This window comes from Mastigoproctus giganteus, chromosome 11, assembly GCF_048544385.1.
Source record: "Mastigoproctus giganteus isolate SK-2022 chromosome 11, ASM4854438v1, whole genome shotgun sequence".
NCBI classification, from domain to species: domain Eukaryota; kingdom Metazoa; phylum Arthropoda; class Arachnida; order Uropygi; family Thelyphonidae; genus Mastigoproctus; species Mastigoproctus giganteus.
This window is the reverse complement of record NC_143585.1, coordinates 3,060,286-3,080,271: the sequence shown is the minus strand read 5'-3', so window position 1 is coordinate 3,080,271 and position 19,986 is coordinate 3,060,286. Positions and strand designations below refer to the sequence as shown.

Below are 19,986 nucleotides of genomic sequence, written 5' to 3'. Positions count from 1 at the left end.
AATTACTGCTATGTATAAAAAAAAAAAAAAAAAAAAAAGGATAATTGAGTGGGAGAAGACAGAGAGTCGCTATCAGTGGGCATTGCTCTTCATGGAAATGAGAAAATAATGCAAGGAAGCATAGCTTCCTTGCATCATTTTCTCAATACTAATGTTAATACTAATATCCTGAAATAAATTGTTACGAGTTGTCTCAGCCTTACATTATTAGTTAAAAAACATGGATAAGCTATTGGTTACAGTGCTGTGTATTTATCGTACAAGACAGACAGCTTGTGGTGGTGTGCTTCCCAGTATGAGATACTGCTTACCAAATGATAACCCAAACAAGTGATAATCATTGGGAGCTAAATCCACTCCTCAAAGAGGGCTGCTTTTGATTTCCCAGCTTATGGCTGCCAATGTAGTCATTGACAAATTTATTGTATCTGTGAACTGTTTGTACAGCAGAATGATTGCTTTTGACAGATTTCTTGAGATGTAAACTGCTATAATATTGAGCATTAACTATTGCATATAGTGGCAGAAAATGACAAGAATCAACCTTTATAAAATCCCAAATTGCACTTGCCATGATCTTGCCAGCTGAAGATAACATCTTGAATTTTTTGGGTGGTGGGATTCTGTTTCATTATTCTGTGTCATCATTCTGTTTGCTGCAGAAATAATTGCATTTTTTGGATTCACCATGCACACATTTTCTTGAGCAATAAGTGTTCATGAATGATTGCTTCTACACTTCCATATGCACACATTTGATTGCAGTGTCAGATACCTGTAAGTCATCTGTTTTCTTTAATCAGCTCCTTGACATTGAGAAAATTCACATCTGTATCAGCTAGTATGTTAGCCATTTCTTCGTGGCTTTTTGAAAACTTGTTGCATCAATTATAAATACTTGTTGGGGGATCTCTTCTCTACATTGGGCATTTAACCTCTGGAGAATTTCAGCTTTCACTTTTCCTTTTGACAGAAATTTGATACAGCACTATTCTGCATTTGGAGTGATGGAGCCTGATGCCATCTTGTTCTGCGCCAGGGTGTGTGGCTATGGATTAAACTGATAGCAGTGCTCCCAACTGCTGTGCATAATTGTCCTGATGCACATCTTCAGTAAAAAAAAAAAAAGTGGAGGGGCAGTTTAACCTTGAACAGCCCTTGTATATTTGTTATATATATAATGAAGTATTTATAGCAATTTATATTGCTTTGATTTTTTTATATATATTTACTTTTAATTACCTACTTTTGTATTATTTAGGAAGAGTTAAATTTTAACATTAAAACATTTTTTAAGAAATTTTTTTTTGTTTTAATTTCAGCTTTGGCAGTAAACATGTGACACCTCGAACTCTGACTTCACGTTTGCTTGGTAACATAGTCTGTGTTGAGGGTATCGTAACTAAATGTAAGTGCTGATAATAATGCAAAAATCATAGCACTTGATATGGTGAAGGTAAAGAAAGAAACTATGAAGCATCCATTGGCACTCTGCTTTTCTGCTACTGGCAGCCTCCCACTGTACTAGCTAATTGGAGAATGTGTCAGTTGTATACTAATAAGGTTGGCAGCATTCTAGTACAGTTAGTCCCCGACTTATGTAAGCCCGAGTTACTTTGGACTTACGTAAATTTTTTTGGTAAAATTGCAAAGATATTTTCTATATAATTTTTAAGAGTCGAATGATAGAACAATAAATATAAATTTTTATTTTTGTTCCCATACAAACTATGGTGGATAATAACCTTTGGCATAACTGGAATCTAGGTAAATAACTAGGATTAACGTTTCATTTTCTGCTTTAAAAATTCTGAAAAAATATTTGACAACCTGTGTTTGAGACAGGTGAACTATGTCAAAGCACTTCAGAGAAACCTCCACAATGTTCAAGCCACGTGGACTGTGTCCCATAGGCAATTTCTTCGGAGAATTACACACAGACTTTGTCTCTTTCCCTCCTTTCTTTCTGGATTATAGAGTCAGTTCAGGTTTGTTTGAGAGCGAAGTGGGAGCTTTTGTTTGCATTTTGTTTGCATATGTAATATTTGTTACATATGGATAGTTATTGTGGTGAAGTTGAAATTCACGTTGTCCTACCATTTTTCAGTGACTTTACCTCAAACTCTCATCGTGTAGTGTGGGCTTCATATGCACGTTGTAAGGTGTGACAGCATCTTTTGTAACTTAACTCTGTGAAGTTCTTTACAGAAAATTTTATTTTGACTGTTATCATGGTGCCGTCTAAGAGAATGACAGCAGTATTAATAAATCTACCAAGAAAAGGAAATTGATCGATTTTGATCAGAAAATTAAAATAATAAGGATGAATGAAAACTGGTCAAATATTAACAAATATCATGCGGAATTTAGATTTGTCGGTGTCAACAGTGAACACAATAATAAAGGACAAAGACAGAATACGTGAAGTGGTGAAGGGATCAGCACCAATGAAGTCAACTAAAATAATCGAGGCTTTGAACGGGATTAATAAGCGAGATGCAAAAATGTTACTTATTGTTTGGATGGAAGACCAGATCCAAAAACACATTCCCTTAAGTCTCCACCTCATCAAAGCAAAGGCTCGTGCCATTTTTGAGAATCTTAAGAAGAGCGATGATACTGAAACCACCTTTGTTGGGAGTCATGGTTTGTTTGATAGCTTCTGTAAGAGAAGCGGATATCATAATGTTGCCATAAGTGGTGAAGCAGCAAGTGCGGATTGTGGGGCTGCCAAAAAATTTAAGGACAAATTGGATGAGGTTATAAAAAGTGGTGGTTATTTGGAGCAACAAATATTTAATGTGGATAAGACTAGCCTTTCTTGGAAAAAAATGCCTAGTAGGACATATTTCTATTGAAGAAAAGTTGGTCTGGATTTAAAGCTGCCAAAAACAGAGTAACGCTTTCTTAGCAGGGGTAACATAGCGGGTTATAAACTTAAACCTTTAGTGGTTTATCACTCAGAAAACCCACTGGCTTTTAAGGGTGCTGACAAGAAATTGCTTCCTATACACTTCAGGGCTAACTCAAAGGCCTGAGTAACAATAAACATGTTCGAAGAATGGTTTCTAAATGTGTTTGTCCCTGAAGTTAAAAAAAATATTGCTTACAAATGTCAGTGCCTTTTAAGATATTAATGTCAATGACAATGCTCCCAGTCTTCCTAAATATCTAGATGATCTACACAACAATGTCAGGTGGTATACTTCCCTCTAACAAATACAATGGCTTTGATTCAACCAATGGATTAGGGAGTTATCCAGGCATTCAAAGCTTATTATTACATACAGACAACATTTTCTGAGGCTGTAAATGCAACAGAGCAAGGTAAGATGGATCTGTGGGAATTTTGGAAGGCATTTAACATCCTTGATAGAATATGCAACATTTCAAGGGCCTTGACAACAACTTGTATGAGCAGAGTTTGGAAAAAAAACTTCTAAAACATTCCAAGCTTAACAATGAAGGCTTCAATAAAGATGAGCTTATGTCATCTGTTACCAAAGAAATTGTAAACTTAGCCCAGGAGTGCAGTTGGTCCTGGAAGACGAAGATGTATACAAGCTTGTAGATGAACGAGATGAAGATATAACAACAGAAGACCTAGCCCAGTTGAATGCGGAAAGAGTTGTGGAGCAAGGGGGAGCCGAATCTGTTGAGGAATCAGGGCAACCTAAGAAGCAGTTCAAATTAAAAGAAATGACAGAAGCATTTTGTAAAATTCATGAAAGTCTCTCTCTGTGTTTGATGGAATGGATGAAAACACTGAATGTTTCTTGAAAATAGAAAGAAGAAAAGTTCAAGATTTCTTATCGTGAAATTTATGAAGAGAAAAAAAAATGTATATGAAACAGATGAAGATCGAATAGTTCATATTGCTTACTACCTCCCTGACCTCTACTCAGCCTACACAATTAATGTATCTTATTAATGCTTCAGGTTTGTTTTAAGTTACCTTCAGTTCATCACCTGAAGTTGTATAGACTTTGATTCTTTGTGTGTTTTAGACCAGTTTTCTTAAATATTACACTTTGGTTTTGATTCCCTTAGTAGCCCCTATAAAGCCTACACGGCATATTGAAATACATATCAGTTTTACAGTACAATAGCATGTATTTTTTTTCTTCCTTTTATGATTTCTTTTCTTATGTGCCAATCCAGCTACTTCACTGCTGTCCCCAGATAAAGTTTTTAATTGTTATGTTATATAACTATTTTTCTGAGGATATTATGTTTTTTTTTTTTTTTTTTTTTTTTTTGTAATTTGGCATATTAAGGATATAGTAGCAATATTTTATCAATCATTCCCGAGTTATGTAAAAATTGACTTACGTAAGAAGTCTCAGAATATATCTCTTACATATGTCGGGGACAGACTGTACCTGCAAATACAGACAAATGTCAACAAAGAAAACCATGGCAAACTTCTTTCCTGCTACTGGCAGCCTCTCTCTGTTCTTGGTAAATGGAGAACATCTGCACTCTTTCCTAAAATTAATGTTTTATATCATAATAGCAGATAAAAGTATGAGAATGAGTGCTTGAGTGATGTGTGCAAGTAATAAGCAATAAACTGATTGGTGCATGGGTGTAACAGACTATAACACCATAGTTTAAGTGATTGATTGATATAATGATTCAGATCAGTCAGCACTTAATGGAAAGCAGTTTGCTGATAAGCTTCCAGTAGTTTACAGATAGTCTCTTTCTATGTCTTCGCCCTTGATACTTTAACATTATTAAATTGTGAATACATTCTTCATTCATTTTTATGAAAATAAAATCCATAGTGCACAAGACAGTAATCAGAAGAAGGCAAATGGGTAGGAAGGACTGAAATATTGTTGACTTAGTTATATGGAAACATTATTAAGAGGCGATTGAAAAGATGTGGTGATATCAGCCACCAGGCGAAAGGTTGGGTAGGAACCACCCAAGTTATGGGGGGGGGATAGTAGAGAATTCTCCTAGGGTGGAGAGAGAACAGACATAAGAAAGGGAACTCTATGGTTGTAGGTCACCTTTCTGGATGAAGTGATCCCACACACTGACCTGGACCAGCAAACATGCTGTTTGCTTTTTTTTAGCTGGCCTGGCATCCCATACCATGCCAGCTAAAAAAAAAAGCAAACACCACGGCATCTGCAGGAATGGTCCCTTTTTTATGTTTATACCTGGACAGGGTCCTTAGGTCCAGGTATAAACATAAAAAAAAATTGTAAACAAAATCACACAGAAAGGACAGACAGGTTAGTGGAAGGAGTGGTTATGCTATTAGTTAAGAAGCACAAAAAATCTAAGGCAGTGTATCAAGTAGACATGGGTGACCAGTGCAATGTTGAGTCAGTTTGGTGTGACATAAGCATTGACATTGGGAAAGCAAAAATGAAAGTAGGAGTGTGTTATAAGCTTAATGGCTCTGATGAGTACAACCAACAACTGTACAAGAAATAGAGCAGGCCAGTAAATCAATGTTTGATAATGGGAGATTTCAACTTCCTAGATAGTGACTGAAACTTGTGGGTTAGAGAAGCAACAAGAGAGAGTAATATTCTTTGTGTGATTATCAACAGTGAGAGAGCAATATTATTCATATGATTATCTGCAATGAAAGAGCAATACGGGAGGGATGGAGGGAGGGAGGGGGGAGAGAGAGAGAGTGAGCGAGCGAGCGAGAGTATGCAATAATCTTGGTGTGATTATCAGCAGTCGTTCTGCATGCATTAAAAATCTGTAGATAAGAGAACCACTAGCAGGCAGTGATCACAGTGTATTGATCTGGGATTTACTTAAAGATGTAACTACCATCAAGGGGAAAGAGAAGAGTTTTTTTCTTTTATCAAGGTGATTACAGTACTCTCAGACAGTTTTTAAATTCTATACAGTGGGACCAACTGATGATGTTACCATCAGCAAATTCTAAATGGGAAGTGTTCAAGGAATTAATTTACCAGTTCATACCAACTAAGAAATATTCTTAAAGTTATTGGCCTAAATGGACATCAGATAAACTGATCACACTCGTGGCAGGGAAGAAAAATTCATGGGATGCTTATAAATTATCAGGCGGCACAGAAAATCTATGGTAATTAAGTCACAAAGGATGTTAGACAAGCAAAAGCAGATAATGAGAAAATTTTGGCCAAGGATGCAAAGAAAAACAGCAAAGACTTCTTTATTTATGTGAACACTAGAGGGAAGGGGATGAATCAGATCGGTCTACTTGATATAGATGGTTCAACCATTTATGATCCTGCTCAGGTTGCTAAATGACAAAAATGAGAGGTGAATGAATATTTTGCATCTACATTCACACATGAGGAATTCTTCAGGGAAGTGATGCCAGAAATTTATCAAACTTTAACAGATGATTTTGTAATAACTAAGAGGAAAGTGGAAGAGGAATTTTTGAAGTTAAATATAAGAAAGACATTGGGGTAAATGGGATCAATCCATTTATATCAAGGGAGGCAGCAAAGGAAGTAAACAAACCCTTAGCCATAATTATGAGTGCATCCTTGGATTCGGCGCCTCCGTAGCCAGGTGGGAAGGAGCAGCAGCAGTGCATAGCACACGCTTCTTGATTAGACCAGGGTTCGAGCCCGTGACCACCAAATATGGCGGATGCGGAAAGGTTAAGGAATGACCACCGCATATCCCGGAGCAATATGGCCTTAGTTGCTAATGCTCCTAAAAAAAAAAACCAACCAACCAAACCATCCTTGGATTCAGGGGAGGTCTCTGCACACTGGAGATGTGTGAATGTGTCCCCATTGCACAATGAACCAAAGGGTAATATGAGTAGTTACAGACTTGTTAGTTTAACTTCTGTCCAGGGAAAAGAATGGAGCCACTGGTAAAAGAAGTATACTGCAGCATTATCTAGACAAGATGGAAACTATACTTCAGACACATCATTGGTTTGTTAAATGGAAATCTTATCTGATCAATTTGGTTGGATAGTACACTGGTGTGCAAAACTTAAGGACCAACACTATTTCTGAAGGTTACAACCACAAAATCTTTACTTAAGGTACGCTTTGCTAATGAGAGTAGATTCAGTCGCAGCAGCGATTCTGTATGTCAGCTAATCTGGCGAGAGGTTGGCACATGGTATCACCCCTCAAACATCACTGAAAGGGATCGATATGGTGGTTGAGGTGTTCTTGTCTGGGGAGGCGTTATCTTGGATGGACATACACAACTCCAGATACTGGAAGGTGGTACTGTAACCGGTGCACGCTACTGTACTCAGGTAATCCTTCCCCATGTGCATCTGTTCCAAGGTGCCATTGGCCCCAAGTTCATGTTTATGGATGATAATGCCACACCCCATCACACTGGAGCTGTTGATATGCTTTTTGGAAAGTGAGGACATTGTTCGTATGGATTGGCCTGCCCATTCCACCAATCTAAATCCCATAAAACACATGGAACGCTCTGGGGAAACACCTAGTGGCATGTCCACACCCACCAGAAAATGTTCAGCTGAAGATGTCGCTGACAGAGGAATTTTTTTTTTTTTTTTATGTGAACCCCAAACACGAGAGGTATTAGAACCTATAGTACTTAGTACCGTGCTTGGGTTAGAATGGACAATGTTACCTCAAGAACTTATCAACAACATTGTTCTAAGTATGGATAGGTGGTGTAAAGCCTGCATCGACATTAGAGGTAGCCATATCTCCTACTGAGGACCACCTCTTCCCTTTATTCCATCTTAGGCAGTGATGCATCTGTATCATGGCAGCCAGTGCTATGTTGCCATTTTTGAATAAAGTCCCTCTGTACCGTTTTGTTTCCGTTGTTGTGTCGGTGTTGTTTCCTTCATTTCTGTACCTCACGAGGTTCCTTTGGTATGCTTTTCCCATATCCAGGCCACTCCTATGAGAAGCTACAGGTGAAAACCTGACTGGTCCTTAAATTTTACACACAAGTGTATGATGTGGTCACAAAAGAACTGGATGCAAAAAATAATTTTGATATCATATACTTGGATTTCAGGAAAGCTTTTGATACTGTTTTACATAAAAGACTGCTGTACAAATTGGAGCTGGTGTGGCATTAAGGGCATTAAGGGCTAGTGTGGCATTAAAGGCATTGCTGCTATGAATAAAAGACTGGTTGAGTGGGAGGATACATAGTGGTAACCAATGGACACTGCTCTTCGTCAGCTAATGTTATTAGTGGAGCCCCCAGGGTTTGGCATTGTGTCTGCTGTTGTTTTCTATATTTATCAATGACATTGATGAAGGCATTTAAGATTAATGTCCAAGTTTGCAGATGATACAAAGATTGGCATGGTGGTTAATGACAGGAATGATGGTATGCTACTGCAACAGGATCTAAAAATTTAGGGTCAGATGGGCTGTGAAATGGCAATTGAAGTTAAACTTTAGCAAATGTTGGAAAAAGTGGGTAGCAGTAATCATAGAGTAACATACCAACTGTGTGGTACTACACTCAGGGTAATGGAAAATTGGGGTAATTGTGCAGTCTGAATGAAGTTCACTGAGCATTGCAGACAGGCTGTGAAGACAGCTCATGGGGTTTTGTTAATGATATATAGGAATTTTGCTAGCAGGGATAAGGAGGTGATTATCTCACTGTATAAGGAAATGGTCAGATTACATCTTAAGTACTGCATACATGTCTGGAGGCATCATTGTATGAAGGATGTGGAGCTGCTGGAAAGATTGCAGAGAAGGGCAGTGAGATTGGTGATGGGAACAAAGGAATGCACTTACCAAGAAAGGCTAAAGTTCTGCAAATTGCAGCAACTGTAGACTAGGCACTTTTGAGGTGATCTGATTGAGGTGTTTAAGGCTCTGAATGGATTGGGCAAGCTCAGTGCAGATAGGATTCTTCCTCTTGCTCAGACTGCACACAGGGGGCTCAGATTCAAATTTAGGAAGGATATTTGTAGAATAGATGTGTATAAATTTGCCTTTAGCCAGCAGGTGATTGATTGCCAGAATAAACTTTCATCTGTTGTGGAAGTTGATAGCTTAAATCAGTAAGGTAACTAGGGTCTTCGTTGCCTGGGGGCAAATTGTCTTCCTGGCACCTGGGGGCAACTCCCCCTCCCTCACTACCCCTCTAGCTTAAATTAATTCAAGCAAGAACTGAAGAAACTATTGGAGTGAATGAATAGGTGAAATGGGAAGTGTCTTTTTTTTTTTCCACACTGTTTTTGTTTCTTTTTTGGCTGATGCTGTAGAAGCTTGCTTTCTTGCTACATTTGTCGCTACTAATGCTAATATTGAGGTAATCAGTATCAGTAATTCGCCTATTGGGAGTGATAATCAGACCTAAAGTATACCAAGATATTGTTGATCATCCTCCATGTTTGACAGTTGGTGCTAGACAGTCATTATGATGCACTTCCTTTGGCATTTGCCAAACAAACTCTGATGTTGGAAAAAGTGTGAATGATGATTTATCTGAGAATATAACTTTTCCAATCATCAGGTGTTGTCCAGTTTTTATGCTCCTTACATCATTGTTCCTCTTTCTAGCATTAGCTTCAGTAATAAGTGGCTTGACAATAGCAGCTCTGCCATAAGTTTCAGCTTTATGAAGTTTGCATCAGACTGTTTTTTTAGAAATTTCTAGAAAAGACTCGCATTAAGTTCTGCAGTTATTTTTTTGAGGCAGTAGTTTTATGTTTTTTTGGACTACAATCCTCTTCAGTGTTCTTTTAGTCAGCTTCAATTTTTTGACACCATTTATCCTATCATATTTTGTTTTCCATACTTGGTGAATGCAGACATCTTTCAATAGAGTTGCTGTGGATATATTGAACAAATCAGCACTTTTAGTTACCAATGGTTCTGCTAAATGTGCACCAACAATTTGACCTCTTTGAAATTCAGACAGCTTGGTAATTTTCTTCATGTACTTTTTAATATCACCTCTAAAATACACTTCAGTGTTTATCATTTTTGCTTCACAATACTACTACTTGCAAGAAATAAACAAAAAAAAAAAAAAAAAAAAAATCATCATTGCATGTTCATACAACTATTACAAAAACTAATAAATAAATTTTCTGTTTATACCCCAGTGACGAACAAATGGTCAGAGGAGTTCACAAGATAGAGAGAATACAAGAAACAGCACTGTATTTAGTAGTCACGGGCTTGTACCCCCATCATTCAAACCACGTGTTCTTCTGCACCTGACCACTCGGCTACTTTCAAATCAGATGTTTCCATTATTTTTTTTACACTTCTTGTATATGGGAACTTAAGTAGTTATGTCATTCGGTTGGGTCATTCCAGGCTTATATTGTTGATAGATTTGCATCCTCTTATAAATTGTAAATAAGTGAAGCCTGGCCATTAAATAGTTTAAATCTCAGTTGCCGACCGGGCTAGCCGGGTGGGTAAAGTGCCTGCCTGGCAACCCAAAGGTCGCGGGTTTGAATCCCGTCTCGGGCTTGGATCAAAGTACTGCAAAAACCTTGGGAGGTGCATTATGGCCACAGAAGCCGATGCGCCAACAACTACAAAAAAAAAAAAAAAAAAAAAAAAAATCTCAGTTAACTGATTTTTTAAACACTTACACTAAATTTTTACATTGTCCATCTGTCAAAAACGTGATCTCTGATGATTTTTTTTTTTTTCACTTAGAAGCAGTAAATTTAGTCTGAGTAAACATTCTCTGCTTCTGCACACGATGGTGAATACAACCATTCTGCATTTACATGAGGTCATGTAATCCTTCATATCCCTTTTTTAAAATATTCTGCTTTGCTTTTATTAGGTTTGTAATGTTTCTGGTAATTAAATTTTTAAAAAAAGTAACAATAAGAAACCTCTGAATGTTACATTTTAGTTTAATGGTTTAATTTTTTAGTGTGTTTGTTTTGTTTCAAATTTTTTTTGTTTTATTGAATTTTAAAATTTTTTATTTTGTTTCAATTTTTAATGAAAATCTTGTTTTTTTTTTTTTTTTACTATTACTATTACGCCCTTGTACTATTAATTAATTACTATTATGCTCTTGTACTATTACAAGAGCGTAATAGTAATTTATATCAATAACAGTAATTTTATATCAGTTAATTCTTGCAAATTAACATTTAGAAGAATAAATATTAGTAACTAACATATGAGTTTTTCTATTTTTAGGTTCTTTGGTCCGACCAAAAGTTGTTCGAAGTGTTCATTATTGTCCTGCTACAAAGAAGACTATGGAAAGGCGGTACACAGATCTGACATCTTATGATGCATATCCCTCTAGTTCTGTGTACCCAACCAAGGTATGTTCAACTGTAATTTGATTTGTGAAAGTTCGGTTTCGATTTAATTTCTATTTAGTGATTATTTAGTATGTGAAGATATGTGTATAATTTAATATTGGTAGGGCAGCCAAATGATGCAAGGAAGTGGACTATTTTTTCATCAACCAAAAAAAAATATACAGTGATCCCTTGCTTTTCGTGGTCTCTCACTTCGCAGTTTGAATTATTCGTGGAAGCCCCACGAATAATTAAAATTCCAGATCCCGAGAAATCCAGATCCTGAATTTCTCGGGATCTGGCTTGCATGAGTCATGCGTCTAGTCTGTTTCCTGTGTGCGCACACACTCACGCACGCAGCTGTATATGTGTGCATGTCATCGTCGGTAAGGCACTGGCGCACACTGGTCTAGTTGAATTTTTTTGTCAGTTGTGAGTGGTTGTGAGATTGCTACTGTGACGTTTGCATGTTGTCTTCTGTGAGCACTTCATTTTTTACCCTTATCTACTAAAAATGGGACCTAAACGTGACAATTTTTGTGAAACACCAAGAGAAAAATAAAAGTTCTCACACTGGCAGAGAAAGTGGAACTTTTAGATAAGATTAAAGATCTGAAATCTTTGGCGGCCGCAGGAAAGATATACTGCATTAACAAGTGTATAGTGCGGTATATTTATAAAAAGGAGAAAGAAATCCACAGTTGTTTTGTGGCTAGTGTGCCAAAGAGTGCGAAGATTGTTTCTCGTGTATGCGAAAAAGCATTAAGTAAAATGGAAAGAGCGCTGAGTGTGTGGATGGAAAACAATATAAAAAAGGGATTGTCAATCAATTCGACAATTTTAAGAGAAAAAGCAAAATCTCTTTATGACCATTATCACTAAGAACAAGGTGGAGAAGGATCGTCTTCTGAAAGTTCTACAAAAACCTTCACTGCCAGTAAAGGTTGGTTTGAAGGATTTAAAAGATTTTTTTTTTAAGAAATGTAAAGGTGGTTGGCAATGCAGCTTCTGTTGACTAAGAAGCAGCAGCAGTTTTCTCTGAAGAATTTTGCAAAAAAAATAGTAACTGAGGAGAAGGGGTATGTGATAGTACAAGTCTTTAATGCAGATGAGTGGGCTTTACTGGAAGAGAATGCCTAACAGGTCCTATTTTACCCAAGAGGAAATATGGATGCCAGGATTTAAAGCAAGTTAAGATAGGGTGACACTTTTATTTTGTGCAAATGCAGCAGGCGATATGATCAAACCCACTATGCTTTACCATTCCTGAAATTCAAGAGCTTTAAAGGTAAAAAAAAAAAAAAAAAAAAAAAAAAATGAACTCCCTGTCTACTGGCAAAGTAACAAAAAAGCATAGGTAACATGAGAATTCTGCCTGATTTGGTTTATGTATTGCTTTAATACTTAAACCAATAGTAGAGAAGTGCCTGCAGCTGAAAAATCTTTCGTTCAAAGTTATGCTTATCCTGGACAATGCACCAGGACGTCCAGAGCAATTGAAACATCTAAATAAAAATATAGAAGTTATCTTTCTGCCCCTTAACACGACTTCTTTCATTCAACTGTTAGATCAAGGTATAATTTGAATGTTCAAAGCTCATTACACAAAATTGTCTTTTCGTTTTCATCAAATTTTCAATGCAGTGGAAAAAAACTCAAATGTTGGAGTTATGCAGAGCTGGAAAAAATCAATATTGCAGACTGCATTGTCACAGTTAAAGAAGCACTGGAGGAATTAAAACAGGACTCGGTCAATGCACGCTGGAAAAAGTTATGGGTGGAAGCTGTGTAAAATTCCACGAAAATCCCTTCTGCTGACCAAGAAATACAAGAAATTGTTACATTGAAATTGCACTTGTAATGCAGGGGAGGTAGCACATGCTTCTTGATTAGACCGGGGTTCGAGCCCGTCACCACCAAATACGGAGTATGCGGAAAGGTCAAGGAATGACCACCGCATATCCCGGAGCAATATGGCCTTAGTTGCTAATGCTCCTAAAAACCAAATAACAAACAAACAAACAAACAATGCAGGGGAGGGATTGTCTGACCTGGTACTTGGGGAGGTAGAAGAACTCTTACAAGAGCCTAATTATGAGTTAACACAAGAGGATCTTGATGAGCTTATACAAAGTTCAACTGATGTAGAAGAAGAGGAAATGAATGTGAACCAATGGATACTAGTCTTTTGCAGATCTATTTAAAGCACAAAATCTGTGAATTAGATCCTTCAATGGACAGGAGTACAAAAATTGCTTGAGAATTGGAACAGGCATTTATGGCATACACCATGTTGGAAAAAGAAATGAAACAAAAAAAAAAAAGCAGCAGCTCCCTATAATGCTGTTTTTTCATAAAAGGATAAATATTTTTTCTTTATGTTAACTAATAAGATATGTGTGTTCATATACGTGGAAAAATTAAAATTTATTTTTCTTTAGTTTTGATTTAAATGTGTTGACAAATTTAATAATAAATCATTTAACGATTTCTCTTATTTTTATTTTATTAGCATTTACAAGAAGGAAAATATCCCTTAAAAAAAGGTGTGAAAAAATGAGCTACTGAACTTCTAGTGAACACTGACAGCTGGGTGTACATTTACTTTAAAAAGAAAATGGTTTTTCTGAAAGGGGAGTAACTAGGGAGGAGATATTAGTTATTCACAGATTTTCGCTATTCACAGTAAGCCTTGGAACGCATCCCCTGCGAATATCAAGGGAACACTAATAATAAAAACAAAATAAAACAGAATATTCATATTATTTTCATTCTCACAAGGTGTCTTGTGAGAATGAAAAATTGTTCAAACCATTTAGTTCTGCTTTGAACTTAGATTCTTTGCCTCAAACACTGGAGTAAGTTGCCCCATTAGGGGGCAACTTACTCCAGTGTTTGAGGCTTGTGTTAGGCTGAAAAGCAAATTTCCACATATCTATTCTACAACCATCCATGTTCTGTTTAAATTTATCATCCTTATTTGTATCATATGATAAAGAGTAAAGAAGCCACCTGTATTTAATTTACCCAATTAACCTATTTAAAACAATTAACCCAACCCAACCTATTTAAAGCCTTAAACACTTCATTCATGACTCCTTCGAGATGCCTAATTTCCACTCAGTGTAATTTACAACTCAAGTCTTTTCTGGTAACAGTACTCTTTTGTGCCTAGAACTATAAATCATTGTTTAGCTGTGTTCATTTAGGATGACTTTGATAGGTGTTTAGAATGATTAGAAAAGTGGCAACTGTGATGAACTATGTTTGAATGCTCCAAAATATATGAAATTTTACATATGGGAAATAATCTACTAGGAATAGTTGAATTAAAGACAATGGAGAGAGAGAGAGAGAGAGAGAGAGAGAGAGAGAGAGAGAGAGAGAGAGAGAGACTGACTGACTGACTGACTGACTGACTTATGAACATAAGCATAACTGCAGTCATGTCATAAGTAAAGCATCACCATGTGTTTTGTCATTGAAAATCTGTGTAAGAGAATTGGATAGGAGTTGTCAAAATGCAAAACCACATTCTGAAACTGAGCTGATTGGAACAATTGTTAAAATATGGCATTAGCAAAGTTCTAAGAGTTAAGTGGGAAATTGTGGCCAGTTAGTCTAACTTCAGTAGAGGGAAAATCATGGAGACAATGATCAAGGGTGGAATTCAGGATCATTTAGATAGAAATGTAATTCTGAAGATATTCAGCATTGTTTTGTAAAGGGAAGATCATGTTTAACTAATCTGGATACCTGTTTTGACAGGGTCACTCAAGTGCTGGGCTTAGGGAATAATTTCGACATTGTTTATTTGGATTTGAGCAAATCATTTGACTCAGTCCCATCATTTGACTTCTGGTTATAGTAATTCTTAACTCACTTGTTTCTTTGCAGTCAGTCTGAAAGGAAGCATTTGAATCGAAGACGTTTTATGTGTTTTGTCACATTTTAATATGTGATTTTACTGAGCAGTGAATTTGTATCAAATAATGAAAAGTGCACCACCAGACACCCAAAAAATGTTAAAAATAACTCTTAGAGAAGATGCTGGGTGTCATTCAAAGACTTTTTAGGGTTCATAAGATGGGCTATTTGGCTGTTGAAAACATTCTTCGCTCTCACTGTACTTATCATTAAAAACCAATGATTCAATTGCTTGTATTTGTAATCTGATCCGAAGTGATTGATATTTAACCATCCTCAAAGTTTCTAGTGAAATTTGTACCTTATAGTACATGTCAGTTTAACACAAGATTTGCAAATGCAATGCATTTTAGTCTTGCATCCTCAATGATGAACACTTGTTTAATCCTTTGCAATGAGATTCCTGACATGAGAATCTTGCCAGTGAGAGCTACAGTTTGAAATGCAGTGCAGTATTTTGATGCCTTTATTTAGATAATTATGTGAACAAACAAAAAGCTTGTTAATGGACTTTAGAGAACTCTTTGTATTTTTGATAACTCATTGCATTCTCAGTGTGTTTGTGTGTGCAATCTCCAGTATTGGTATCTGTGGATTTGTTGTGAGAACAAATCCACAGATACCAATACTTAAAAAGGTTTCGGTGATGCCACTGAAACCTTTTGAAGTTTATTTCAGTGCTTTGCAGAATGACTTTGTTCCTTTTTTCATGGATTATGTAGTTCAGCATTTCTCAAACTTTTTAGTCATGGAAAACTTTTCATCTCACAATATATTTATGGAACACTTACAAAACAAAAGTTGAACATGTTTAGTTTTGAGAACTTTTTCTTATGTGTACAATTTCTTTAAATGAACAAGTATGTGATGTCTGTCTCTCTCTCTCTCTCTCTCTCTCTCTCTCTCTCTCTCTCTCTCTCTCTCTCTCTCTCTCTCTCACACACACACACACACACACACACACACACACACATTTCAGGAGCTTATGAAATGGCTTGGGAGTATTGGTGATTTATAAATTCATGTAAGGTTACTTGAATAAATGCCTGTAGCTTACCAATGAAGGTACAATTATATCTGAAGTATACCTTGAGTTTTACTTTTTGATTTTCTTATGGGTTATGTAGTTGCTAGACCTCTTCGACCTTTGAGTGAGAAGTTTATTTTCTTTAGGATGAAGATGGAAACTTGTTAGAAACGGAATTTGGATTATGTACGTACAAAGATCATCAGACGTTTTCTATTCAAGAAATGCCAGAAAAAGCCCCTGCAGGACAACTTCCCAGGAGTGTTGACATTATAGCAGACAGTGATTTGGTAGACTGTTGCAAACCTGGAGACAGAGTTCAGGTTGTAGGTACATATCGTTGTTTACCTAGTAAACAAGGTGGTTATACTGCTGGAACATTCAGGTATGTGGTATGTAATTTAAAATTGATAAAAATAATTGTACTGAATGTATGACTGAATGGTTTGGTTCCAGTAAAACAAGCTTTTCTTGTATTGTGTGTGTGGGAGGGGTAATACAATATACAAATTTGTATATGTAACTGGTAAGGTGTGGAATCCAAGCATTATATAGAATATCTGGTAAAGTATGAAATAACTTTTTTTTGCAGATTTCGTAGGTAATATATATAAATTCCTAGGTATTCTATAGAATAGAAAATGGCTCACTGAATATGAATGGCATGACTATTGATGATCCTGTTCATGTTGCTGAAAAACTAAATAAATATTTTGCATCTACATTTACCCATGAAGTTTTTTGGGATGGGAATATCAGAAGTAAACAGATTTTAACTGGCAGCTAAAATTTTGTGGTAACTGAGAAGAAAATGGAAGAGAAATGGTTGAAGCTAAAAGTATACAAGGCACCTGGTGCTGATCAGATATATCCAATTATATTAGAAATGCAAAATAGGTAAGTAGGCTTTTGGCCATAATTATGAGAGCATCCAGGTGAGGCCCTAAAGACTGGAGGTATGCAAATGTATTTTCTATAAACAAAAGGGGGAGAGAAATGAAAGGCCAAAGTGGGTAATTACAAGCCTGTAAGCCTGATCTCTCTCTCTTCCATAGAAAATAATGGAATCAGTGGTTAAAGAAGTATTGCCAGGTCATCTTCACAGGAATGGAGTTGCATTAGCATGATGGAAGAAAGGAAGCTTATATAGTATCAGCCAAAAACACACACCCTTCTTATTTCACCCATCCACTTGCTCCAAATATTTGTCTAGTTCTGCCTTGAATCTATTTAAGCTGTCAACTCCTACAACGACTGATGGAAGTTTGTTCCAGCAATCAAAGACCTGCTGGCTAAAGGCAAACTTCCGTACATCTATCCTACAGCTGTCTTTCCTCAATTTGAATTTATGCCCTCTGAGGCGATTATTCTGAGGAAGAGGAAGAATCCCATCAGCATTGGGCATGCTCAAACTATTCAAGGCTTTCTTCTTCTTCTTTAATGCTGCCGAATGGCGTTTGCGACTTCGTTTTGATATTGTTCTCTGTCTAGCGCTACGTGTAGAATTTGTGCTGTTGTCATGTGAAGCCAGGTGTTGATGTTATCTAGCCATGCCATTTTCGGTCTGCCTGGGCGTTTCTTGCCTTCGATCTTTCCCTCCAGGATGAGTGGTAGTAGGTGATATTTTTGTTGGTTCCTAGCGAGGCTTTATACACCTCAATCAGATCACCTCACAGGTGCCTAGTCTCCACACACTGTAATTTGCAAAACTTAAGCCTTTCTTCATAAGAGCAACCCTTAGTCTTTTCTATTCTATCAGTCTGAATAGAAAATTTTCTCGTTTTTAGTTTGTCAATTAGCTGCTCTTCAATGTTAACTGACATCTCATTGATTCATCTTCAAATTGAATCATTACTCAATGGCAATGCTTTTAAAATACTGGAAGGATTTTAATCCATCACTGTTGAAGTTGGTCTCTAATGTGGGTCGTATAACAGTCTCAGCAACTGTATGAGCACTACCAGGTTTTGCAATGATTTCTGCAATTTTATAAGACAATCATTCCATCGTCATTTGTTTGTGTGTTCTCATATAAGGAAGTAGCAGAGTTACGTTGCTCAAAATTCTGTTTTAATTTTTTAAAATATTCAATATTTTTACCAACTTTATCAGGATATTTCCTTTTTAAGTGATCTAAAAGTCTTGATGGTTTCATAGTCTCATTTGAAAAAAAAAACTATTACACATAAGACACACAGGCTATCTCGAGTTGAATGGCTTTCGATAAAACCATAAGCTAGATATTCATCCAGATACTGTGGACACTTTCTTTTCATTACTTGACTTGATCGATGATGAGTTGAATAACTACAAAAATTAAAAATTAAATAATAAAATATAAACTATTTTTATTTAACTCTCATAGCCCATGTCACTCAGAAAAGCACTGTGGATCAAAAATAAACAACTTCCACAAGGAAACCAATAAATCAATACTAATTGTCACTTAGAAAGTAGAAACAGTAGACTGAAACATTTCCTCATCCCATCCATGCTTCATATATTGACCAATGAAACAAAAGAATGAATAAACCACGCCTCCGCCAAGGTTGCTGCTGTTGGAAAGGTGCAAACTCCAAGGATTGCGGAAACATTAACTCTGAAAGCACTTAGGCATTTAATGCCTATTGAAAAGCAAAGGTGGTTGAATTAAATCATGCCCACTATCTTTCTTTTATCAAAATTTCTCACTCACTCCTAATATGATATACCTGTATGTTAAAAATTAGTTGTCTCAGGGGAAAAGAAAACCCAATGAGAGAAATTAAATATTAAGGAATAAGATGTCGTTGGGTAGGGTTGAACTTTGGAGGGCCGCAAACCATTGTAAAACCCATGTTTTTTTTTTTTGTTTTTTTATTGCCTTATAAGATTTTTCCTGGCATCATTTGTTTGCCAGGCATATGGTATTAATACTAATACCGTATGCCTAGATCTATGAAAAAATCATACATCCATCAAAAAACTTTTTTTTTTTTTTTTTCCCTCCTCATAGAATGTGTATCTTGGAAAACTACAATTGCCCTACGATAATATGTAAGTGAATTACCACTCCCAACTAAATGGAGCCCTGAGTGCCAAGCGATAGTGTCCAAGCGATTTTCCTAAGTGATATATAGTGCTCTTTCTCAGTGATTTCGTTATATTTTCTTTCCAGTGCTTTTCTCATCCTTATTTCTTTATAAGTGGTTCTGTACTTAACAGATCCTAAGTAAGAACCCAGAAAGGAAAATTACCTTTCTTTTCCTAGTATATTTATTAATTTTTGCACTAACAAACTAACCTCTCCAACCGCTTGGCCACTAGGTGGCACCGCTCCTGCCTCCACGTGGCGGGGCCGGAAATCTGGGAGGAAAAGCTCTCACTCCCAGGGCTAAAAGGAGCAACAATGGACTGTGACGCATGTCCACCACTAGAGCCAACAGGCCCTCAACATACTGAGACTCACAGAATGGAAGACGATCCCAATCTTCCGAAAAGACTGAAAAAGGATTGTAACAAATCAGAACCACCAGCTTTTCTGATTATACATTCTTTATCGACTCAGCCGCTAAGCAGACTCTCTCCTTTTGTCATCCAGAGATGTCTGGAGAATGCAGCAGGTACACCGAAAATGGCGAAAAGGCTCCAATCAGGAGATCTTTTAATTGAGACCACTCAAGCAAGGCATTCAGAATTTTTACTAAAAATGTCATCTATAAGCGGAATCCCAATCAAAGTCTCACCACATAACACCTTGAACTCCTCAAAAGGAGTAATAAGTGAGTGGGATTTGTTGAACGTAACC

General features: G+C 36.7%; 1 protein-coding gene across 2 annotated transcripts in view; it reads left to right on the top strand.

Moving 5' to 3' along the window:
• Positions 1 to 19,986, top strand: part of Mcm3 (minichromosome maintenance 3) — a 180,250-nt gene that overhangs the window by 26,105 nt on the left and 134,159 nt on the right. For both annotated transcript variants that reach the window (XM_090385070.1, XM_090385069.1), the window contains exons 4-6: positions 1,323 to 1,408; positions 11,136 to 11,266; positions 16,346 to 16,584. In XM_090385070.1, the coding sequence (XP_090241196.1) occupies positions 1,323 to 1,408; positions 11,136 to 11,266; positions 16,346 to 16,584 (456 nt within the window). The remainder of the gene's footprint in view (positions 1 to 1,322; positions 1,409 to 11,135; positions 11,267 to 16,345; positions 16,585 to 19,986) is intronic.